This window comes from Salvelinus namaycush, chromosome 3 (genome assembly GCF_016432855.1).
Source record: "Salvelinus namaycush isolate Seneca chromosome 3, SaNama_1.0, whole genome shotgun sequence".
Lineage (NCBI taxonomy): Eukaryota > Metazoa > Chordata > Actinopteri > Salmoniformes > Salmonidae > Salvelinus > Salvelinus namaycush.
The window spans coordinates 91,616,883-91,641,351 of NC_052309.1; the positions used below are offsets into that span (position 1 = coordinate 91,616,883).

General features: G+C 49.9%; 1 protein-coding gene across 1 annotated transcript in view; it reads right to left on the bottom strand.

The window, feature by feature from the left end:
* The window catches only part of LOC120042479 (serine/threonine-protein kinase SMG1-like), a 93,871-nt gene that overhangs the window by 24,881 nt on the left and 44,521 nt on the right, over window positions 1-24,469 (bottom strand). The window contains exons 27-52 of the mRNA XM_038987315.1: window positions 24,301-24,451; window positions 22,251-22,371; window positions 20,710-20,958; window positions 20,465-20,566; window positions 20,066-20,245; window positions 19,485-19,629; window positions 19,048-19,186; window positions 17,378-17,626; window positions 16,829-17,009; window positions 16,148-16,309; window positions 14,835-15,064; window positions 13,147-13,301; window positions 12,242-12,464; window positions 11,215-11,461; window positions 10,837-10,907; window positions 10,401-10,559; window positions 9,941-10,192; window positions 9,400-9,538; window positions 9,102-9,211; window positions 8,578-8,796; window positions 8,103-8,296; window positions 5,127-5,299; window positions 3,932-4,211; window positions 3,207-3,479; window positions 2,793-3,027; window positions 1,735-1,961 (exon numbers count right to left, since the gene is read on the bottom strand). Of these exons, the coding sequence (XP_038843243.1) occupies window positions 1,735-1,961; window positions 2,793-3,027; window positions 3,207-3,479; window positions 3,932-4,211; window positions 5,127-5,299; window positions 8,103-8,296; window positions 8,578-8,796; window positions 9,102-9,211; window positions 9,400-9,538; window positions 9,941-10,192; window positions 10,401-10,559; window positions 10,837-10,907; window positions 11,215-11,461; window positions 12,242-12,464; window positions 13,147-13,301; window positions 14,835-15,064; window positions 16,148-16,309; window positions 16,829-17,009; window positions 17,378-17,626; window positions 19,048-19,186; window positions 19,485-19,629; window positions 20,066-20,245; window positions 20,465-20,566; window positions 20,710-20,958; window positions 22,251-22,371; window positions 24,301-24,451 (4,866 nt within the window). The remainder of the gene's footprint in view (window positions 1-1,734; window positions 1,962-2,792; window positions 3,028-3,206; window positions 3,480-3,931; window positions 4,212-5,126; window positions 5,300-8,102; window positions 8,297-8,577; window positions 8,797-9,101; window positions 9,212-9,399; window positions 9,539-9,940; window positions 10,193-10,400; window positions 10,560-10,836; window positions 10,908-11,214; window positions 11,462-12,241; window positions 12,465-13,146; window positions 13,302-14,834; window positions 15,065-16,147; window positions 16,310-16,828; window positions 17,010-17,377; window positions 17,627-19,047; window positions 19,187-19,484; window positions 19,630-20,065; window positions 20,246-20,464; window positions 20,567-20,709; window positions 20,959-22,250; window positions 22,372-24,300; window positions 24,452-24,469) is intronic.

Sequence of the window (24,469 nt, forward strand, 5' to 3'; positions counted from 1 at the left end):
TAACCTGGTGATGTGGAGACAGTGTGTGTTCCCCTGTTCTAACCTGGTGATGTGGAGACAGTGTCTGTTCTAACCTGCTGATGTGGAGACAGTGTCTGTTCCCCTGTTCTAACCTGCTGATGTGGAGACAGTGTTCCCCTGTTCTAACCTGGTGATGTGGAGACAGTGTCTGTTCCCCTGTTCTAACCTGGTGATGTGGAGACAGTGTGTTCCCCTGTTCTAACCTGGTGATGTGGAGACAGTGTCTGTTCCCCTGTTCTAACCTGGTGATGTGGAGACAGTGTCTGTTCCCCTGTTCTAACCTGGTGATGTGGAGACAGTGTCTGTTCCCCTGTTCTAACCTGCTGATGTGGAGACAGTGTCTGTTCCCCTGTTCTAACCTGGTGATGTGGAGACAGTGTGTGTTCCCCTGTTCTAACCTGGTGATGTGGAGACAGTGTGTGTTCCCCTGTTCTAACCTGGTGATGTGGAGACAGTGTGTGTTCCCCTGTTCTAACCTGGTGATGTGGAGACAGTGTCTGTTCCCCTGTTCTAACCTGGTGATGTGGAGACAGTGTGTGTTCCCCTGTGTTCTAACCTGGTGATGTGGAGACATTGTCTGTTCTAACCTGGTGATGTGGAGACAGTGTGTGTTCCCCTGTTCTAACCTGGTGATGTGGAGACAGTGTCTGTTCTAACCTGGTGATGTGGAGACAGTGTCTGTTCCCCTGTTCTAACCTGGTGATGTGGAGACAGTGTCTGTTCTAACCTGGTGATGTGGAGACAGTGTGTGTTCCCCTGTTCTAACCTGGTGATGTGGAGACAGTGTCTGTTCTAACCTGGTGATGTGGAGACAGTGTCTGTTCCCCTGTTCTAACCTGCTGATGTGGAGACAGTGTTCCCCTGTTCTAACCTGGTGATGTGGAGACAGTGTCTGTTCCCCTGTTCTAACCTGGTGATGTGGAGACAGTGTGTTCCCCTGTTCTAACCTGGTGATGTGGAGACAGTGTCTGTTCCCCTGTTCTAACCTGGTGATGTGGAGACAGTGTGTTCCCCTGTTCTAACCTGGTGATGTGGAGACAGTGTGTTCCCCTGTTCTAACCTGGTGATGTGGAGACAGTGTGTTCCCCTGTTCTAACCTGGTGATGTGGAGACAGTGTGTGTTCCCCTGTTCTAACCTGGTGATGTGGAGACAGTGTGTGTTCCCCTGTTCTAACCTGGTGATGTGGAGACAGTGTGTGTTCCCCTGTTCTAACCTGGTGATGTGGAGACAGTGTCTGTTCCCCTGTTCTAACCTGGTGATGTGGAGACAGTGTTCCCCTGTTCTAACCTGGTGATGTGGAGACAGTGTTCCCCTGTTCTAACCTGCTGATGTGGAGACAGTGTCTGTTCCCCTGTTCTAACCTGGTGATGTGGAGACAGTGTGTGTTCCCCTGTTCTAACCTGGTGATGTGGAGACAGTGTGTGTTCCCCTGTTCTAACCTGGTGATGTGGAGACAGTGTCTGTTCCCCTGTTCTAACCTGCTGATGTGGAGACAGTGTGTTCCCCTGTTCTAACCTGGTGATGTGGAGACAGTGTCTGTTCCCCTGTTCTAACCTGGTGATGTGGAGACAGTGTCTGTTCCCCTGTTCTAACCTGGTGATGTGGAGACAGTGTGTGTTCCCCTGTTCTAACCTGGTGATGTGGAGACAGTGTGTGTTCCCCTGTTCTAACCTGGTGATGTGGAGACAGTGTGTGTTCCCCTGTGTTCTAACCTGGTGATGTGGAGACAGTGTGTGTCCGCCTCGTGCTCCAGGCCCATGGCGGCGCTGCGGAGGTGTGTGTGCAGGGCGTCGGCCAGCCCCTGCAGGGAGACCCCGTCTGCACACTGCTCCACTAAGAGGTCCAGCTCAGACAGCATGGTCTCCAGGGTGGCCTCGCCCTTCAACATGCAGCGTAGAGCCTCCGGGAAGATGATCTGACGGAAGTTCGTGTTCAGTTCCTGGAGGAAGGAAGGAGAGATCAGCCAGAAAGACAAGCGGACCAGTAAAGGTGGGCAACGTCATTCTGATAACATTAGTAAGGGGTTCTGTTACACTTCCCAAGTTGGAGACCCACTTTCATCACAACGCAACACTTCAAAATGTAGCTATCTGGTCTCCTACATATTGTCCTCTAACCCAGGGTTTCACAAACTCTGTCCCGGGGCCCCCTCTGTGTACACCTTTACAGGTTTCCCCATAGCACTACACAGCCCATTCAAATAATCAAAGCTTGATAAGTTGGTCATTTGAGTCAGTTGTGTAGTGCTAGGGGGAACCCTGGGGGGGTCTAGATAGATACTATCTAGACATACATGTCCTGTATGTCTAGATAGTATATTAGGTTTCAACATGTCCTGTATGTCTAGATAGTATATTAGGTTTCAACATGTCCTATATGTCTAGATAGTATATTAGGTTTCAACATGTCCTGTATGTCTAGATAGTATATTAGGTTTCAACATGTCCTGTATGTCTAGATAGTATATTAGGTTTCAACATGTCCTGTATGTCTAGATAGTATATTAGGTTTCAACATCCCCCAAACCCGGTACCGGGTCCAAAACAACCACTTCGAGTTAACAGGTTAAATTAAGTTTTTAAACCCAAAATAAAATGGAAGGAATTTTGTGTGTTTTATTTATTTTCCCTGTGAAGGCTGAGAGATTGTTAACTGAGTGGGGGAAAGGACGTTGAGCGAGATTTCTGACCGCTCAACTCCGTCCACATCCTCGGACACACACACACACACACACACACACACACACGTCTCCACCCCCATTACACCGTACCTGTAGACAGGTGTAGACGGCGTTGGCCAGGTAGACGGTCTGGGCGGTCTCCTGCGGCGAGGGCAGGTCCAGGTCGTGTGGGAGGAGCTGACACTGCCCCAGCAGCTGGACCAATGAGGTGATATTACCGCTCATGGAACACAGCTCCTCCAGGAACCAGGCCCCGTCACGAGACGTCAACTCTACCAGCTGCCCCCCCGCAGCCGCCGCCGCTCCTTCCATCACCAGGTTACGCCTGAGCGGGACCAGACACAAAGTTACACACACACCCCCTTCTACCCCCCACCACACACGTCCTGCCACAAGACGTCAGGAACACTAGTTGCTCCCTCAACCATCAGGTTAGTCTCATTATCCACACACACACACACACACACACACATCTATCCCCAGCACACAGCCAGACAGACAGACCTGGTGAGGGTGCAGAGGGCTGATGAGATGATGGTGGCCAGGCTGAGAGAGCCCTGCTCTGGGTTCTCTAGGAGGAACACATTGATGCAACGTTCGATCTCCTGCAGCTGTTCTTCACACGCGTGGACCGTGGCGCCCTCGGCCTTTACGCGCTCCGCCTGGCGCAGAACACGCGTGTTGGTCTCTGACGCCTGGTGCTGCAAGGCCAGCTCAACGCTGGACAGGAACTGGCACGACGCAAGGGGAGGCTGGGGGGCAAACTTAATCTCATACCTGGAGGGAAGTTTGGAGAGGAAGGTAGAGCACAGATTGATAAAATAACTGTCCATTTAATGAAAATAATAATAAAATAGAGGAGAGAGAAGCAGAAACATCAAGAAATGGAGCCAGTTAACCCCAGAGGACCTCAACAGAGAGAGAAACAGAGAGAGACAGAGAGGAGAGAGAAGGTGAGAGAGAGAAGGTGAGAGAGAGAAGGTGAGAGAGAGAGAGAGAAGGAGAGAGACACAGAAAGAGAAGGTGAGAGAGAAGGTGAGAGGAGAGAGAGAAGGAGAGAGAAGGAGAGCGTGAGAGAGAAGGAGAGAGAGAGACAGAGAGAGAGACAGAGAGAGAAGGAGAGAGAGAGAAGGAGAGCGTGAGAATGAGGAATGAGAAGGAAAGACATGGCGCGAGATGGCAAGAAAGAGAGGAGAGGAGAAAGCCAGCATGTGTCCACTCCAACTCACTGTCTGGAAATCTGCTGGCAGTGGTCAACAGTCATGTCACAGAGCAGCTCTTCCAGCCACTGTTTCCAGAGGTGGGCCCTGTGGCGCAGCAGCACGGCCCGCGGGTACAGCAGGGCCACAGTGGCATAGCTGTGCAGCTGCTCCAGACAGCCTCGCAGGGCCCCACGGCGCTGCTGCAGCAGGGAGCCCAACTCAGCCTCCAGGCCCTCGCACTGGCTGATTAGGTGGGCCTGGCCGGCGTTCTGCAGGAAGGCTGTGGCCGGGACGTAGCTGGGAGGGCCTGGGGGGGGGAGGAAGAGAGAGAAGGTTAATCAATCAGGTCTATAGGACTGCTGATGTCCTGCAGTAGACTGGCTAGCTGGAACCACACAGAACCCCCTCTCCCATCTCTACAGACACTAACCCAGGTCTATATGACTGCCGATGTCCTGCAGTAGACTGGCTAGCTGGAACCAAACAGAACCCCCTCTCCCATCTCTACAGACACTAACCCAGGTCTATATGACTGCTGATGTCCTGCAGTAGACTGGCTAGCTGGAACCACACAGAACCCCCTCTCTCATCTCTACAGACACTAACCCAGGTCTATATGACTGCTGATGTCCTGCAGTAGACTGGCTAGCTGGAACCACACAGAACCCCCTCTCCCATCTCTACAGACACTAACCCAGGTCTATATGACTGCTGATGTCCTGCAGTAGACTGGCTAGCTGGAACCACACAGAACCCCCTCTCCCATCTCTACAGACACTAACCCAGGTCTATATGACTGCTGATGTCCTGCAGTAGACTGGCTAGCTGGAACCACACAGAACCCCCTCTCCCATCTCTACAGACACTAACCCAGGTCTATATGACTGCTGATGTCCTGCAGTAGACTGGCTAGCTGGAACCACACAGAACCCCCTCTCCCATCTCTACAGACACTAACCCAGGTCTATATGACTGCTGATATCCTGCAGTAGACTGGCTAGCTGGAACCACACAGAACCCCCTCTCCCATCTCTACAGACACTAACCCAGGTCTATATGACTGCTGATGTCCTGCAGTAGACTGGCTAGCTGGAACCACACAGAACCCCCTCTCCCATCTCTACAGACACTAACCCAGGTCTATATGACTGCTGATGTCCTGCAGTAGACTGGCTAGCTGGAACCACACAGAACCCCCTCTCCCATCTCTACAGACACTAACCCAGGTCTATATGACTGCTGATGTCCTGCAGTAGACTGGCTAGCTGTGTGGCCTCCAGGCTGCTGAAGGCTGCTTGGTACTGGGACATCCACTGGTCCAGGTCACCCTGCTTCCCCTGGATCAACTCCTGGACCGTACGCTGACGAGATGCTAGCTGGGTGTGCTCAGAGTACCTGGTGGAGGGAGAGGGGAGGGAGAGAGAGGGGAGAAAAATCACATACAGAGCTCTGTGGGGCCATGTTCAAGAACATCTAATCCGTGTTGCATTGTGACCAACTTCCTGATGTACAAATAATAAGAACCCTGGGTCTGAACACCTCCCTCTGCAACTGGATCCTGGACTTCCTGACAGGCTGTTCCATGTGGTGAGGGTAGCCAACAACACATCTGCTACGCTGACCCCCAACCCAGGGGCCCCTCAGGGGTACGTGTTTAGTCCCCTCCTGTACTCCCTGTTCACCCACGACTGCGTGGCAAAGCACGACTCCAACACCATCATTAAGTTTGCTGACGACACAACGCTGGTAGGCCTGATCACCGACAACGACGAGACAGCCTGTAGGGAGGAGGTCAGAGACCTGGCAGTGTGGTGCCAGGAAAACAACCTCTTCCTCAACGTCAGCAAGACAAAGGAGCTGATCCTGGACCACAGGAAACGGAGGGGGGTGCGAGCACGCCTCCTATCCACATTGATGGGGCTGTAGTGGAGCGGGTCGAGAGCTTCAAGTTCCTTGTGTTTCCACATCACAAGGAATTAACATGGGCCACACACACACCAAGACAGTCGTGAAGAGGGCACGACAGCACCTCTTCCCAATCAGGAGGCTGAAAAGATTTGTCATGGGCCCTCCAACACTCAAAAAGTTCTACAGCTGCAGAATAGCGAGCATCTTGACCAGTGCTACAGAGGGTGGTGCGTATGGCCCAGTACATCACTGGGGCCCAACTCCCTGCCATCCAAGACCTCTATACCAGGCGGTACCAGAGGAAGGCCCAAACAATTGTTAAAGACTCCAGCCACCCAAGTCATAGACTGTTTTCTCTGCTAACGCGTAGCAAGCGGTACCGGAGTGCCAAGTCTGGAACCAACAGAACCCTGAACAGCTTCTACCCCCAAGCCTGGCAGCAGGTAGCCTAGCGGTTAAGAGTGTTAGGCCAGTAACCAAAAAGGTCACTGGTTAGAAAAAATCTGTCTGTGCCCTTGATCAAATTGTAAATGTAAGCCATATCTGGCGCTCCCCGTATATACAGCCATGTCGTTACCTGGTACTTCCCGTATATAGCCATGTTACCTGGTACTTCCCGTATATAGCCATGTTACCTGGTACTTCCCGTATATAGCCATGTTACCTGGTACTTCCCGTATATAGCCATGTTACCTGGTACTTCCCGTATATAGCCATGTTACCTGGTACTTCCCGTATATAGCCATGTTACCTGGTACTTCCCGTATATAGCCATGTTACCTGGTACTTCCCGTATATAGCCATGTTACCTGGTACTTCCCGTATATAGCCATGTTACCTGGTACTTCCCGTATATAGCCATGTTACCTGGTACTTCCCGTATATAGCCATGTTACCTGGTACTTCCCGTATATAGCCATGTTACCTGGTACTTCCCGTATATAGCCATGTTACCTGGTACTTCCCGTATATAGCCATGTTACCTGGTACTTCCCGTATATAGCCATGTTACCTGGTACTTCCCGTATATAGCCATGTTACCTGGTACTTCCCGTATATAGCCATGTTACCTGGTACTTCCCGTATATAGCCATGTTACCTGGTACTTCCCGTATATAGCCATGTTACCTGGTACTTCCCGTATATAGCCATGTTACCTGGTACTCCTGTATATAGCCATGTTACCTGGTACTTCCTGTATATAGCCATGTTACCTGGTACTTCCTGTATATAGCCATGTTACCTGGTACTTCCTGTATATAGCCATGTTACCTGGTACTTCCTGTATATAGCCATGTTACCTGGTACTTCCTGTATATAGCCATGTTACCTGGTACTTCCTGTATATAGCCATGTTACCTGGTACGTCCTGTATATAGCCATGTTACCTGGTACTTCCTGTATATAGCCATGTTACCTGGTACTTCCTGTATATAGCCATGTTACCTGGTACTTCCTGTATATAGCCATGTTACCTGGTACTTCCTGTATATAGTCATGTTACCTGGTACTTCCTGTATATAGCCATGTTACCTGGTACTTCCTGTATATAGTCATGTTACCTGGTACTTCCTGTATATAGTCATGTTACCTGGTACTTCCTGTATATAGCCATGTTACCTGGTACTTCCTGTATATAGTCATGTTATTTTTACTTGTTATTGTTATTCACTGTGTATTTATTCCTCGTGTCACTATTTCTATTTTTTATCATTATCTTACCTCTGCATTGTTGGAAAAGGACCTGTGAGGTCTGGGGTAAGAGGTCAGGGGTTACATAACTGTGTTCCAGGGTGAGTATGAGGTGGTTAGAGGTCAGGGGTTACATAACTGTGTTCCAGGGTGAGTATGAGGTGGTCTGGGGTAAGAGGTCAGGGGTTACATAACTGTGTTCCAGGGTGAGTATGAGGTGGTTAGAGGTCAGGGGTTACATAACTGTGTTCCAGGGTGAGTACAAGGTGGTTAGAGGTCAGGGGTTACATAACTATGTTCCAGGGTGAGTATGGGGTGGTCTGGGGTTAGAGGTCTGGGGTGTAACAGACCTGTGTTCCAGGGTGAGTATGAGGTGGTCTGGGATGTAACAGACCTGTGTTCCAGGGTGAGTATGGGGTGGTCTGGGGTTAGAGGTCTGGGGTGTAACAGACCTGTGTTCCAGGGTGAGTATGAGGTGGTCTGGGGTGTAACAGACCTGTGTTCGAGGGTGAGTATGAGGTGGTCTGGGGTGTAACAGACCTGTGTTCCAGGGTGAGTATGAGGTGGTCTGGGGTTAAAGGTCAGGGATGTAACAGACCTGTGTTCCAGGGTGAGTATGAGGTGGTCTGAGCAGCTCTCAGCCCCCTCCAGGAAGCTCATCTCCTCCAGGATCTTGGTGGTCATCTTGTCCCCCTGAGAGAGCAGCTTCTGCAGGGTGAGGTACTCCTCCACTGCCCCCTCCACCTGGGGCAGGACCCCCAACATCTCCTCACGGTTCTTAAACCAGTTCACCTGGAGGGAGGGGAGGAAGGGGGTGAGGTAGTGAAGGAGGGAGGTAGTGAAAGAGGGAGGTAGTGAAGGAGGGAGAAAGGGAGGTAGTGAAGGAGGGAGAAAGGGAGGAAGATTTCAGTGGCCTAGTCATTTCAGCTACAAACAGAACATCTGGTAAGGGGAACGACAGGTGGTCTGAATTGGCGCTCAATTCACAACATACAGGACTACCTCTATAAGGAACAGAGTGGCATTTCAGACAGAGATAGAGCTGGATGTGTGTCTCTGTCTCCCCTGCTCACCTTGATCTCAGCGACGCGGGAGGAGAAGAGGGAGCGTGTGATGTCTCTCTCCATCTCTCTCTTGCTCTGCTTGTTCTCCGCCTGCTGCCCCCCCCCTCCGTACACGGCCCCGGCGAAGCCCACCTCCCCCCCGGCCGTCCAGTCCACCAGAGGGTCGTACACAAACGCCTCCAGCAGGGTCAGCAGCGTCTCCCGCCCACGACGCATCATCTGAATCACCTGACCAATCAGAGAGGAGAGAGGTTAGCATCATCTGGAACATTTGACCAATCAGAAAAGAGAAGATTAGAATATGGTTTGCATGTTTCAGAAACTAAAAACAACAACAACAAAAGCATTTCAGGAATGTCTTTAAATGTGTCAGGAACGTTTTAGAAATGTTTAGAAGTAAACGAGACTAAGTTGTAAGTGAAGTTTGAGGTGATGAACAGCAGACGAAGCCAGGAAATTCAAATGAGACTAACGTCACCCAACACACCACAGCTGACACAGAAGAGTCTCCTAAATGTTTCACTAGCTAGTACCTGTTCACAGGACAGTCTGAAGATGCCCTCCACCCCAGTGACTCCCAGGGCCGTCTCAATGTTGTGGGTCATACGGAACGGTACTTTCTCTGGCACACGCAGGCTCTTCCCTGGAGACCACATACAGAGAGAGAGAAACATCACACACACAGAGAGAAACACACACACATACACACAACAGACAGGGAGAGAAACACACACATCAGTAGGACAAACAGCAGTGAAATCCACAGAGCAACTTGTCTAAACCAGGAGGGTCGCTGCTTGTTCAAACCTCAAAATATAACTATTTATTTACCTTTCTCGAAGCAGACGTTGTAGTCGATGTGCACCACCTCTCCCGTCGTCATGTCAATCAGCACGTTGTCAAGGTGACGGTCGCCGAGGCCAATGATGTAGCCCACCATAGACATCACAGCAGTGGACCTGGCGTAGGACTGTAGCAGGAGGAAGAAGAGGAGGAAGAGCGTTCATTTACCATTAATTAGCCACCAGGAAGGTTTAATTTTTGACGTCTCCACTTCCCAAGCATATTAGTCCAACATGGCGTCCTTTCCTTCATCTGCACTAGTCAGAGCCCCCTAGCCAGGTGGATCCATAGAGTAAGAGAGGACCTTCTAGTACGGAAATTAACAGAGCTACAAAGATGAGTCCTCTATCCAACTCTATGAGTGGATCCTATATCCAATCTTAGTGACGCCATGTTTTCAGCTTTGTGTTATTTTCAGATCAGTGCAGATGAAGGAAAGGTTACGAGAAGAAGCAGCCACACAACCTGTGTGACCTCTAACCCTTGACTGACGACAGTAAACCCTGCTTGACCTTTGACCCCAGCTCACCTGTGTGACCCTCCACCACTCGCTAGACGTGGTACAGGAGCACCACAGCTCTTTGGCCAGCAGGTTAGGGGGCGTGGATGCCATCAGCTCCTTAAGCACATCCCTCATCACGCTGAGCGGCCAATCGCGCCGCGAAACATCCAGGCTGAGGCCCACCCCCTTTAGGGCAGGACCTATCTTGCTGTAGTAGAGCTCACTGGGCCGTGGGACCAGAGGGAGGGGCTGGGGCTGCTGCTGGAACGAATCCTGGGCCTGGGGGAGGAGCGAGAGACAGAGAGAGAGACAGAGAGAAAGGGATAAGTGATGAGTACAGAGAGAGCTCAAGGCTCATGGCCCAACAAAGTGTTTGGCATTGCCATAGTTTCAATGTTGAATGTTGTATTTATTGAGCTCTACACATTCACAGAGCAAGTTCCTACAAAAGATCACACCCACACACACACACCACCACAAGCATTACCTTCTGTGCCTGCAGCACGGCCTCTCTCTGCTGCCAGCGCTTGTAGAGGCCGAACAGCGGCGTGGCGCCGTCCACCCATTGGATGAGTCCTGAGCGTGTCCCCAGCGGGGTGACGGAGTAGTGGCGGGCGTGGAAGTGGGGGCGCTCCTGCTGGTTCACCTAGAGAAGAACAGAGTTATGCTCTGTAGACAACAGCAGCAGTCGTATGACCACATAAAACAACCCATCTTTCCTACTAGCAGGTAATATTACTGGAACAAGTCTTCAGGTTTAATCACCTAATATACTACTTTTATTAGTTTTTAAATCCATTTTTTTAAAATGTTTGGTGTATTTTTTCACAGATGAACTGCACAGGCCCCATACCCTTTACTCTGGTGTTGTCTCTGGCCGGATCAGCCTTGTATTTTAAATGATCGATCAATCAATGATGTACCTTGGTGAACATGGTGTTGACTATGGAAAGGAACTGCATGATCCGCTCATCTAGGTGGAGGTCCTCCAGACCTGCGGGAGAGAGAGGGAAGGAGAGGGAGGAATAGATGAGGGTCAAGTCAGAGAGAAGGAAGGAGGTAGAGTTAGGAGGAGAAAGGAGAGATGAGGGTCAAATCAGAGAGAGGGAAGGAGGTAGAGTTAGGAGGAGAAAGGAGAGATGAGGGTCAAATCAGAGAGAGGGAAAGAGAGGAGGAAGGAGGTAGAGTTAGGAGAAAGGAGAATTAGGTTCAGACTTATATTCCTGCTGGTCATCTGCCTGGGAGAGGTAGGGATCGTTGCGTTCATCGTGTGTGTGTGTGTGTGTGTGTGTGTTTGCTACCTTTGAAGAGGTAAGGGTAGTTGCGTCCGTCGGAGCCCAGGAAGTGTAGTTTCTTAGGCTTGGTCTTGGTTGGCAGGATGGTGATGGTGTTGCCAACACTTTGGATGGTCAAAGCGTCCGTTGCCGACACCTCGCCCGGCAACGCCATCTCTGTGGTCGCCATGGCAGCCAGGCGGGGGCTGATGTGGTCCAGACGCAGCAGATAGCTGGTCCTCTTCTGAGCCCTCTGCTGGAGACTCAGCATGATCTAGGAGACATTAAACACCATTTAAATCCACTTCAACAAAAAAGTACAGTATACATTTTAAAAGGTTACACTCATGGAAACAAACAGCACCTTCACACACAAACTGACCAAGTTTCCCCTAAGCACAGATCTAGGATCAGCTTCCCTTCCCCCAATCCTAATCTTAAAGGGGACTGGAAACACTTCAGGAAGTAAAGTAAAGAGATGTCTTCAATCCACTAAACATCTGCCTTTAAAACATAGAAACATCTCTATTTGGGGGGTTTTGATCTGGAACAATGTTTATTAGAGGTGTTGTTGAATTCTGGCTTGACGTCTACTGATTCATGTTACCACACTAGAACGTATTGACTACTTAACATGTATAAGGAATGTACATGTCAAGGGTCAAGAGGAACCGCGCCACGGGGCACGGTACCCACCGCGCCACGGGGCACGGTACCCACCGGGGCACGGTACCCACCGGGGCACGGTACCCACCGCGCGACGGGGCACGGTACCCACCGCGCGACGGGGCACGGTACCCACCGCGCGACGGGGCACGGTACCCACCGCGCGACGGGGCACGGTACCCACCGCGCGACGGGGCACGGTACCGCGTGTGAGAAAAAGGGGAAGTGCAGAAAGTTCATATTCTGTTCAAAAATATTATTGTTGAATATGAATGTTCCTTAGGAGGGACGCAAAGGGCAACAGCCTAGTTTGAGTTACTGATAAGGCAGACCAGTTACTGAGAACCGAGACCCCCCCCCCCCCCCCCACACCCGGTCCTGGTCCTACCTGTTTGAACGGGACCCAGCTGCTGGCCGGGTTGGCCGGGTTGTGAGGGCTCTTCAGTCTCTCCAGGGCCGAAGTGATGGCGTCCCCGTAGGTCTGCTGGAACCAGGTCTCGTGGGGGGTCTCGGCGGGCGTGGTCGTGATGCTCCTCACGTGGTCCAGAGCGAACACCACGGGACGCATCAGAGCGGAGTGCTTCTCACACATGATGGCCACCTTCTCCTCCCTGACAGAGGAGACACAATGTTTATCTATGTTCCTTTAACAGGGTTAAAACATACATGTTGAGACAGGACACTGTTGTATAGTTAGCGAGTGAGAAGTGCAGTGGGTCAGAATGAAACCCATTACCTCTGGCAGCCTAGGTTACCCAGTACCTGAGACAGGGACTAACACCTCTGGCAGCCTAGGCTACTCAGTACCTGAGCCAGGGCCTGCAGAGCTAACCACTGGACCCAGTACCTGAGACAGCAGAGTTAACCACTGGACCCAGTACCTGAGCCAGGGCCAGCAGGGTTAACCACTGGACCCAGTACCTGAGACAGGGCCAGCAGAGTTAACCACTGGACCCAGTACCTGAGCCAGGGCCCGCAGAGTAAACCACTGGACCCAGTACATGAGACAGGGCCAGCAGAGCTAACCACTAGACCCAGTACCTGAGCCAGGGCCAGCAGAGCTAACCACTGGACCACCACACACTACTCTGCTACTTATGTGCATTAATGAACTGTTTAGTGACTGGAGTTGGGTCATTCTGAAACCTGTGTTTGATTAATCGGATAAGAGCGTCTGCTAAATGACTTAAATGTAAATGTAAATTAATCAAATCCTATACTTTGTGTACCCTAGTAGTGTGTGTGTGTGTTGTGTGTGTGTGTATGTGTGGTGTGTGTGTGTGTGTGACTCACTTGCGTAGTGTGTTGTTGTTTTGCACCCTCTTGACCTCGTCCTCCAGCTGCTGTATCCTGCGCAGGACGTGCATGTGCTGCTGCTGCAGGACGCCCAGCCACAACTCGTCCCACAGCAGAGTCACGCGGCGCAGCTCTCCCACTAGCATCTGCACCTGGGGACCCACGGACGGACACACAGAGACACACGTGGTTAGCACAGGTCACCACCAGACACAAGTAGGGCCAAAATGTCATATCCCGAAATTAGACAGTATTTGACAGTATTTTGTGTTTCTGAATAATAGAAGTTGTAAATATTCCTTATGAGCATTGCATGACCCTAGGATGGAGACAAATTAATTCAGTGGTTTTATTTAGAGAACGACCAATATGGGTACTTACCAGAGGTGGGACCAAGTCATGTGTCTCGAGTCCACACCCCTGGGACTTACCGATCAACAACAATTGCATAGGAGTATCCTAATCTCTTATTTATTTATTTAAAAAAATGTGTACTGTCTAAGACGACAGTCACGAGTCACGGAGATGCATAGTCAGTTCGCAGAGGGAAAGACAAATCATTTAACCCAGTGAATTAAACTTTTTGGTGACAATCAGCTTTGAAAACAGCGTATTTGACATGATGGTGTGCACCATATTATCACAAATAAAGTTCTATAGTAGTGAACTGAGGAACGGTAACTTTCTTTGAATGCTGGATGTTGTTTAATAGCTAGCTAGCTAACTAGGGAGCTCAATTATCCTCGTTTTGGAAACAGTTGTACACCAGTAAGGGCAGTAAATTCATTAACCATTTCAAAACCTCTACATGCCGTGTAACATTATTCAAACGTGTATAATTATGTGCAGCATCAGTGGGGAGCTAGCTAGGACTAGGGGGACATAATTAACTGTAACACCAGTAATGTGGGGAAGCATTTAGCTGTAACACCAGTAGTAGGGTGGAGGTAATTACCTGTAACACCATAGTGGGGTTGTGGTACGGGGGAGTATTTACCTGTAACACCAGTAGTTGGGGGGGGGGGGGGGGGGGGGGGAGGTCTACCTGTAACATAATAGTGGTGATGCAGTAGGGGGAAGAATTTCCCTATAACACCATAGTGGGGTCGGCTGCAGTAGGGGGAAGTAGTTACCCGTAACACCATAGTGGGGTTGGCTGCAGTTGGGGGAAGTATTTACCCGTAACCCTATAGTGGGGTTGGCTGCAGTAGGGGGAAGTAGTTACCTGTAACACCATAGTGGGGTTGGCTGCAGTAGGGGGACGTATTTACCCGTAACACCATAGTGGGATTGGCTGCAGTAGGGGGAAGTGTTTACCTGTAACACCATAGTGGGGTTGGCTGCAGTAGGGTGAAGTGTTTACCTGTAACACCATAGTGGGGTTGGCTGCAGTAAGGGGAAGTGTTTACCTGTAACACCATAGTGGGGTTGGCTGCAGTAGGGTGAAGTGTTTACCTGTAACACCATAGTGGGGTTGGCTGCAGTAGGGGGACGTATTTACCCGTAACACCATAGTGGGATTGGCTGCAGTAGGGGGAAGTGTTTACCTGTAACACCATAGTGGGGTTGGCTGCAGTAGGGGGAAGTATTTACCTGTAACACCATAGTGGGGTTGGCTGCAGTAGGGGGAAGTATTTACCTGTAACACCATAGTGGGGTTGGCTGCAGTAGGGGGAAGTATTTACCTGTAACACCATAGTGGGGTTGGCTGCAGACAGCTTGTCCACTATCTTGCTGTAGCAGTCGTGCATCATGGCCTGGTCCTGGCTGGAACACAGCGCAGGAAACTCCTCACCCCGCCCATCTTCCTCCTGGGAGGCGGGGTTACTGCCCAGTGTCCCCTCCCCTTCCTCACACAGACCCTCCCCCTGCATGCTGCCCAGGAAGGTGGGCAGGGCCGACGGGAGCTTGTTTCCTGGGAGAGAAAGATGTTATGGCGAGTTGAGAGTATGTGTGTGTGTGTTGGAGGTCGACCGATTATGATTTTTCAACGCCAATACCGACTTGGAGGATATTTGTAATAATGACAATTAGAACAATACTGAATGAACACTTATTTTAACTTAATATAATACATAAATAAAATCAATTTAGTCTCAAATAAATAATGAAACATGTTCAATTTGGTTTAAATAATGCAAAAACAAAGTGTTGGAGAAAAAAGTAAAAGTGCAATATGTGCCATGTAAAAAAGCTAACGTTTAAGTTCCTTGCTCAGAACATATGAAAGCTGGTTGTTCAATATTCCCAGTTCTTCAATATTCCCAGGTAAGAAGTTTTAGGTTGTAGTTATTATAGGACTATTTCTCTCTATACCATTTGTATTTCATATACCTTTGACTATTGGATGTTCTAATAGGTACTTTAGTATTGCCAGCCTAATCTCAGGAGTTGATAAGCTTGAAGTCATAAACAGCTCAATGCTTGAAGCATTGCGAAGAGCTGCTGGCAAACGCAGGAAAGTGCTGTTTGAATGAATGCTTACGAGCCTGCTGCTGCCTACCACCGCTCAGTCAGACTGCTTTATCAAATCATAGACTTAATTATAATATAATAAACACACAGAAATACTAGCCTTAGATCATTAATATGGTAAAATCCGGAAACTATCATTTAGAAAACAAAACGTTTTGTTTTCTATCAGTTAAATACGGAACCATTCCGTATTTTATCAACTGGGTGGCATCCCTAAGTCTAAATATTGCTGTTACATTGCACAACCTTCAATGTTGTGTCATAATTATGTCAAATTCAGGTGAATTAATTAGGGTCTTTGTAAGGAAGAAATGGTCTTCACACAGTTCGCAACGAGCCAGGTGGCCCAAACTGCTGCATATACCCTGACTCACGTAACAGGTGGTCAGCCTGCCACGCAGTTTCCTCGTGGATTGCAATGTAATCAGCTTCCATAAATACCGATTACCGATCTTTATGAAAACTTGAAATCGGCCATGGCAATTAATCGGTCGACCTCTAGTATGTGTGTGTGTGTGTATACCTGCGTGCTGTGCCTCTCCTCCCAGAGACAGTGATCCAACTATAGCAGGGTACAGGATGAGGTGTGGCGAGTCCTGGGCAACGCGACACAGCAGGCTACAGATACTCTGTCTGATGTAAGCCTCTGGATGGTTCAGACGAGAGAACAGCTGGGGGATGATGCCTGTGGGGGAGAGGGGTTGAATTAGCAGGAGACAGGAGAGAGAGAACAGCTGGGGGATGATGCCTGGGTGGGAGTGTGTTACCTCTCCAGGGGCCAGTGGGGGCCAGTGTGTTACCTCTCCAGGGGCCAGTGGGGGTCTGAGTGTTACCTCTCTAGGGGCCAGTGGGGGTCTGAGTGTGTTACCTCTAGTGGATAGTGGGGGACTGAGTGTTACCTCTCTAGGGGCCAGTAGGGGTCTGAGTGTGTTCTCTCTAGGGGCCAGTGGGGGTCTGAGTGTTACCTCTCTAGGGGCCAGTGGGGGTCTGAGTGTGTTACTACTCTAGGGGCCAGTGGGGGTCTGAGTGTGTTACCTCTCTAGGGGCCAGTGGGGGTCTGAATGTGATCTCTCCAGGGGCCAGTGGGGGTCTGAATGTGATCTCTCCAGGGGCCAGTGGGGGTCTGAGTGTGTTACCTCTCGGGACCAGTGGGGGTCTGAGTGTGTTACCTCTCCAGGGGCCAGCGGGGGTCTGAGTGTGTTACCTCTCCAGGGGGCGGTGGGGGTTGAGGCGAGCCCAAGCTCAAGCCCCTCCCTCAGCTCCCCGGCGTGCTTCACCAGCAGCCGTAGCAACCGCAGCGTCGCCATGACGATGATGTCGTCGTTACTCTGCTTGCTGTTCTGATTGGTCAGCAGCAGCTTGGGGTCATCCTCATCGATGGGTACCTGACGGAGGAAGAAGAGACACGGAGGGACGGAGGAAGAGACGGATAGGAGAGATGCAGGGAAAGGGACAAGGCTATAAGAGAAGGCATCTCCTACAACATCCCAAACTTCCACAAGTCCTAGATGAATAGAAACAGTCAAGTGAATAGCAATACCGGGATGAAAAACATCAATTCTACTTTAACATTCATCTTATAGACAGTACTCGTAGGGCCAGGTTCCCAGACACAGATTTCATCCCGGACTAAAAAGAACACCCAATGGAAAATTCCCATGGAAATAGTCCCTGACTAACCAGTCCCAGTCCCCCCTGCCAGTCCCAGTCCCCCCTGCCAGCCCCCCCAGGAGAGAGCGTGAGTTCCACCCACCTGTCCAGCGTTGAGTTTGAGGAAGGTGAAGTAGGCACCGCAGGAGACCTTGTAGAGACTGAAGATCCGGTCCACCACCCTCCTCCAGACCCGGATCAGACCCTCCATCACTCCACTACCCCCACCCTGGACCCCCTCCACCTCCCCCTGCTGCTCCAGCCAGGGACAGGCAGACAGCAGCTGTCTCCAGATCACATCCACCATGTCATCCTCCTCCTCATCCTCCTGCTGCAGGGCCATGTCCTCATCCTGGAGGGAGAGAGAGGGGGTGGGGGAGAGAGAGAGAGATATATGATAGCAGGCAGAAGGTGAATCCCAAACCCAAACCTGCCAAGACGCGTACGGCAAATTGGAGATGTAGCACGCGCCGAATTGGGGTACTTTCCCCCCACATGCTCGCGCTGTTTGTGAGTCTGATCGCGATTCTAGCATTGTACTAAATCAAGTCTATAAAAGGTTGGAATACTTTCTTAACAGCATTCCATTCAACACGGTAAACGTCACTAACAACATGTAAATAGAACGAGCACACCAACATACTTTATTCTGGGAGTTTCTCTCTGAACGCCGGTCGCTGTTCCAGCCGATGTAAAGGTCCCCATTGGATTTCTTTACAGCACATACATCATTTCAGATTTTAAAAATGGATAAAAATCTAAAATCTAGTGCCAAGGCATGTTAGAAGCATTGCCTCTATAGCCAATACCTGACACTCATTCATTCTTCATCCGCACAGTCTTCTAAACTCCCCACTCCAGTTAACGCCAAGATGTTTAGAATTATTTTTGATTAAACTTTTTGTGACGTGGATCATAATTACAGTTAGTCTATCGGGTTGCGTGATCCTCGAGTATAAAAGAGGTAGAGAGACTGTCAGGAATCAAGACTATAGAGTCTACAAGGAGGTAGAGACAGTCAGGAATCACGACTATAGAGTCTAAAAGGAGGTAGAGACAGTCAGGAATCACGACTATAGAGTCTAAAAGGAGGTAGAGAGTCAGGAATCAAGACTATAGAGTCTAAAAGGAGGTAGAGACAGTCAGGAATCAAGACTAGAGAGTCTAAAAGGAGGTAGAGACAGTCAGGAATCAAGACTAGAGAGTCTAAAAGGAGGTAGAGACAGTCAGGAATCAAGACTAGAGAGTCTAAAAGGAGGTAGAGACAGTCAGGAATCACGACTATAGAGTCTAAAAGGAGGTAGAGACAGTCAGGAATCAAGACTAGAGAGTCTAAAAGGAGGTAGAGACAGTCAGGAATCACGACTATAGAGTCTAAAAGGAGGTAGAGAGTCAGGAATCAAGACTATAGAGTCTAAAAGGAGGTAGAGACAGTCAGGAATCAAGACTATAGAGTCTTAAAGGAGGTAGAGTCAGGAATCAAGACTATAGAGTCTTAAAGGAGGTAGAGACAGTCAGGAATCAAGACTATAGAGTCTAAGAGGTAGAGACAGTCAGGAATCACGACTATAGAGTCTACAAGAGGTAGAGAGATACATGGAAAGAGACAGACACACATACCAAGCCACTTAGTTATGCAGTTCCGTGTAGAGTCCAGTTCTAAACTTCTATCCTGGATGAACTATGATGTTTTCAGAACACTGGGAGAAAGTACGAGATGTGTACATACTAAAACAATAGTTACTAATTCATTCCTCATGAGCGCACACACACCTGTATTCCAGCAGGCCGACACATGGCCTGACCCAGGATGCTGAAGATGTTCTCCTTGTCCTCCTCACTGGTGCATTCTGGGAGAAGCTCCTCGATCTCCTTCTTCTCTCCCAGGAGCAGGGGCACACCTTCACCTTGACTGGAGGGATGGAGGAAGGAGATGAGAAAGAGATGGGAGGAGAAAGGAACGGACGGACGTAGGGGAGGAGAGATGAAACGAGAGGGAGATGGGAAAGAGAGATGTATGAGAGGAGAGGGGGATGGGAAGAGAGGGAGACAGAGGAACGTCAACATTGTATAAGAATTTTAAAAATAATGTTTAAATCCGCAACGGATTTTACCACGTCTGTATTCATGTGTTATCAGCTTTTACCACAGAACTCATCACGTGTGTTTCATGATAACTGCTGGGTGACAACAACTGTCAGAATATGTACCTGGCGTTGTCGACCACCTTCCGTCCCCAACGATAGGCCCAGCTGGCGAGAGCCGCCCAGGACTTGGCCACCTCCGGAGCCTGACTGGTGGACAACTGGTAGAGTTGCCCCAGGACCAAGTCTGGTTCTCCTACACCCACACTCACTATGGAGGCAGAGAGAGAGAGGGGTTAGGGTGTAGGGGTTAGGGCACAGACTGGAGGAAGAGAGGGGTTAGGGTGTAGGGGTTAGGGTACAGACTGGAGGAAGAGAGGGGTTAGGGTGTAGGGGTTAGGGTACAGACTGGAGGAAGAGAGGGGTTAGGGTGTAGGGGTTAGGGTACAGACTGGAGGAAGAGAGGGGTTAGGGTGTAGGGGTTAGGGTACAGACTGGAGGAAGAGAGGGGTTAGGGTGTAGGGGTTAGGGTACAGACGGGAGGAAGAGAGGGGTTAGGGTGTAGGGGTTAGGGTACAGACGGGAGGAAGAGAGGGGTTAGGGTGTAGGGATTAGGGTACAGACGGGAGGAAGAGAGGGGTTAGGGTGTAGGGATTAGGGTACAGACTGGAGGAAGAGAGGGGTTAGGGTGTAGGGGTGTGTCCTACCTGTGGTCTCAGCTGTGATTCGGGGCATGCCCTGGTCCTCTAGGGGTAGCTCCAGCAGGGCTGTGATGTTCCGGCTGATGGGGGGCAAGGCGGCGACCCCTGGGTTCATGACCCCTGACCTCTTCACCACCTGTTTGAGCTGAGGGGTCATGTCCTTCCAGTCCGCCAGCAGCCACTTACCTACAGACACAGAGACAGACGGTTGGAACAGGGACATGTCAAAAACACACATGGGAGGTTTTCTAAAAGGCCAGGCATCCATTACCCAGCATGCACAGGACAGAGAGACTGGTACCAACCCTGATACGCCTGTATCTCAAATGGCACTCTGCTCCCCCCAATAAGCGCCCTACGTAGGGAATAGGGAGCCATTTGTGACACACTGGAACCACTACTTACACAGAGTGAGGACGGAGCGACAGGCAGCACGCTCACACTTCCCTGAGCGACAGAAAGACAGAGCACAGGAACTCAACATCTCCATGGCTGCCATGGACTGACCTGGAGGAGAGAGAGAGAGGGAGGGAGAGAGGTGGAGCATGAGAGAGAGGGAGAGGAGGGAGAGAGGTGGAGCATGAGAGAGAGAGTTGGGGGAGGAATAAATGGATAAAGACGAGTAAGCCAAAACACACACACACACTCACCCGCGGTGCAGAGGACTTTAGCCTTCTCGATCTGTAGTTCAGGTCCCCACTTCTCCCCCACAGCACCCGCTAGTGACAGACGCCTGAACGCACAGCTCAACCCCTCCTCCACCCCCCCCTCCTCCTCCTCTCCCTCGCTGCACTGGCCCAGCAGACGCGTTGCCAGGGCGATGTTCCCCTGTTTCCGGGCGAACTTGACGGCCGTCAGACATAGTTCCATCAGGTGGCCATCCAGCGGAGCAGAGGAGCCTGGGTAATGGAACACAGGAAGAGAGAGAGGATTAACGTGAGTCACATGACAGAGACACAGCGATGGGGACAACACACACACACACTGAAACAAATACAGATAGATATAAAGCACAGCGTTTAACTTCTCTAGGGTAGGGGGCAGCATTCGGAATTTTGGATGAAATGCATGCCCAAATTAAACTGCCTGCTTCTCGGGCCCAGAAGATATGATATGCATATAACTGGTAGATTTGGATAGAAAACACTCAAGTTTCCAAAACTGTTAAAATAGTGTCTGTGAGTATAACAGAACTGATTTGGCAGGCGAAAACCTGAGAAAAATCCATTCAGGAAGTTTTTTTGGGGGGGGGTTTTGTAGTTTTCTATTCAATGCCATTACAGTATCCATTGACTTAGGACTCAAATTGCAGTTTCTATGCCTTCCAATAGATGTCAACAGTCTTTAGAAATTGTTTCAGGCTTGTATTCTGAAAAATTAGGAAGTAAGAGCAGTCAATGAGTGGACCCTGCCCTGTGTCACAGAGCTTTTTCATGCGCTCAACCGAGAGTGCGTTTCTTGTTTACCTTTTAAATTGACGACGTTATTGTCCGGTTGAAATATTATCGATTATTTAGGCTAAAAACAACCTGAGGTTTGAATATAAACATAATTTGACATGTTTCTATGAACTTTATGGATACAATTTGGATTTTTTTGTCTTCCTGTTTTGACTGTGTTTGAGCCTGTGGATTACTGAAGAAAACGCGAACAAAACTGAGGTTTTTGGGTATAAAGAGACATTATCGAACAAAAGGAACATTTATTGAGTAAATTAATGTCTGCTGAGTGCAACTATATGAAGATCATCAAAGGTAAGGGATTAATTTTATCTCTATTTCTAAATTGTGTAACTGTTCTACCTGGCTGGCTACTGTTTGTAATGATTTGTCTAGTGGGCTATGTTCTCAAATAAAGGTATGCTTTCGCCGTAAAGCATTTTTTAAATCTGACACCGTGGTTGGATTCACAAGAAGTTCATCTTTAAACCTATGTAAAATATGTTTTGTTTACTGAATTTTTATAATGAGTATTTCTGTAGTTGAATTTGGCGCCCAGCAGTTTCACTGGCTGTTGAAGAGGTGGGACGCTACCGTCTCACATGCCCAAGAGAGGTTAAGAGAGCAGAAACAACTCACACAGGGACACACACACAGGGACACACACACACACAGACACACACAGGGACACACACACACAGGGACACACACACACAGGCACACACACACACACACACAGGGACGCTGTCTACCTTTCAGCCTGAGCAGTAGCTGTCTCTGGTAGATGGTGTATCTCAGTGCGTGGAGCCACGGCTGGACGTCCTGTTGTTTACAGGTGCTGAGAGCTTCACTGTACAGGGGGATCAGACAGTCCTGGAGAGGAGGAGAGGGTTAGGGGGGTGTACACACACACACAGCAGTATGTTGTTTACAGGTGCTGAGAGCTTCACTGTACAGGGGGATCAGACAGTCCTGGAGAGGAGGAGAGGGTTAGGGGGGTGTACACACACACACAGCAGTATGTTGTTTACAGGTGCTGAGAGCTTCACTGTACAGGGGGATCAGACAGTCCTGGAGAGGAGGAGAGGGTTAGGGGGGTGTACACACACACACAGCAGTATGTTGTTTACAGGTGCTGAGAGCTTCACTGTACAGGGGGATCAGACAGTCCTGGAGAGGAGGAGAGGGTTAGGGGGGTGTACACACACACAGCAGTATGTTGTTTACAGGTGCTGAGAGCTTCACTGTACAGGGGGATCAGACAGTCCTGGAGAGGAGGAGAGGGTTAGGGGGGTGTACACACACACACAGCAGTATGTTGTTTACAGGTGCTGAGAGCTTCACTGTACAGGGGGATCAGACAGTCCTGGAGAGGAGGAGAGGGTTAGGGGGGTGTACACACACACACAGCAGTATGTAGACACCCCTTCAAATTAGTGAATTTGGCTATTTCAGCCACACCCGTTGCTGACAGGTGTATAAAATAGAGCACACAGCCATGCAATCTCCATAGACAAACATTGGCAGTAGAATGGTCTTACTGAAGAGCTCAGTGACTTTCAACGTGGCACCGTCATAGGATGCCACCTTTCCAACAAGTCAGTTGGTCAAACTTCTGCCCTGCTAGAGCTTCCCCGGTCAACTGTAAGTGCTGTTATTGTGAAGTGGAAACGTCTAGGAGCAACAACACCTCAGCTGAGAAGTGGTAGGCCACACAAGCTAACAAAACAGGACCGCTGAGTGTTGAATCGTCTGTCTTCGGTTGCAACACTCACTCCCGAGTTCCAAACTGCCTTCTGGAAGCAACATCAGCACAAGAACTGTTCACCCGGAGCGTCATGAAATGGGTTTCCGTGGCCGATGTAAATTATGGGGTGGTGTGAAGCTCACCGCCTCTGGACTCTGGAGCAGTGGAAACGTTTTCTCTGTAGTGATGAATCACGCGTCACCATACGTCAGTCCGACAGACGAATCTGAGTTTGACGGATGCCAGGAGAACGCTACCAGCCCAATTGCATAGTGCCAACTGTAAAGTTTGGTGGAGGAGGAATAATGGTCTGAGGCTGTTTTTCATGGATCAGGCTAGAACCCTTAGTTACAGTGAAGGGAAATCTTAACTCTACAGCATACAATGATATTCTAGATGATTCTGTGCTTCCAGCTTTGTGGCAACAGTTTGGGGAAGGCCCTTTCCTGTTTCAGCATGAAAATGCCCTCGTGCACAAAGCGAGGTCCATACAGCAATGGTTTGTTGAGATCGGTGTGGAAGAACTTGACTGGCCTGCAAAGAGCCCTGACCTCATCCCATCAAGCCAGGCCTAATCGCCCAACATCAGAGCCCGACCTCACTAATGATCTTGTGGCTGAATGGAAGCAAGTCCCTGCAGAAATGTTCCAACATCTAATGGAAAGCCTTCCCAGAAGAGTGGAGGCTGTTATAGCAGCAATGTTCCAACATCTAGTGGAAAGCCTTCCCAGAAGAGTGGAGGCTGTTGTAGCAGCAAAGGGGGACCAACTCCATATTAATGGCCATGATATTGGAATGAGATGTTTGACGAGCAGGTGTCCACATACTTATGGTCATGTAGAGTACGCTGAGTGTGTTCTCCAGGGCGGAGAAGCAGTATAGATGCAGGCTGGCGAGGATCTGTGTGTGTGAGGGTCTGTGTGTGTGTGTGTGTTTACCTCCTGTCCGCTGAGTGTGTTCTCCAGGGCAGAGCAGCAGTATAGATGCAGGCTGGCGAGGATCTGTGTGTGTGAGGGTCTGTGTGTGTGTGTGTGTGTGTGTGTGTGTGTGTGTACCTCCTGTCCGCTGAGTGTGTTCTCCAGGGCAGAGCAGCAGTACAGCTGCAGGGTGGCCAGAGTGGGCAGGCCGTCAGAGAGGGTGAGGGTGGAGAGGCGGAGGGGACCCAGAGAGATGCGACCCGTCTGCTTCAGGTAACGGACCAGGGTACTGTAACACACACAGAAG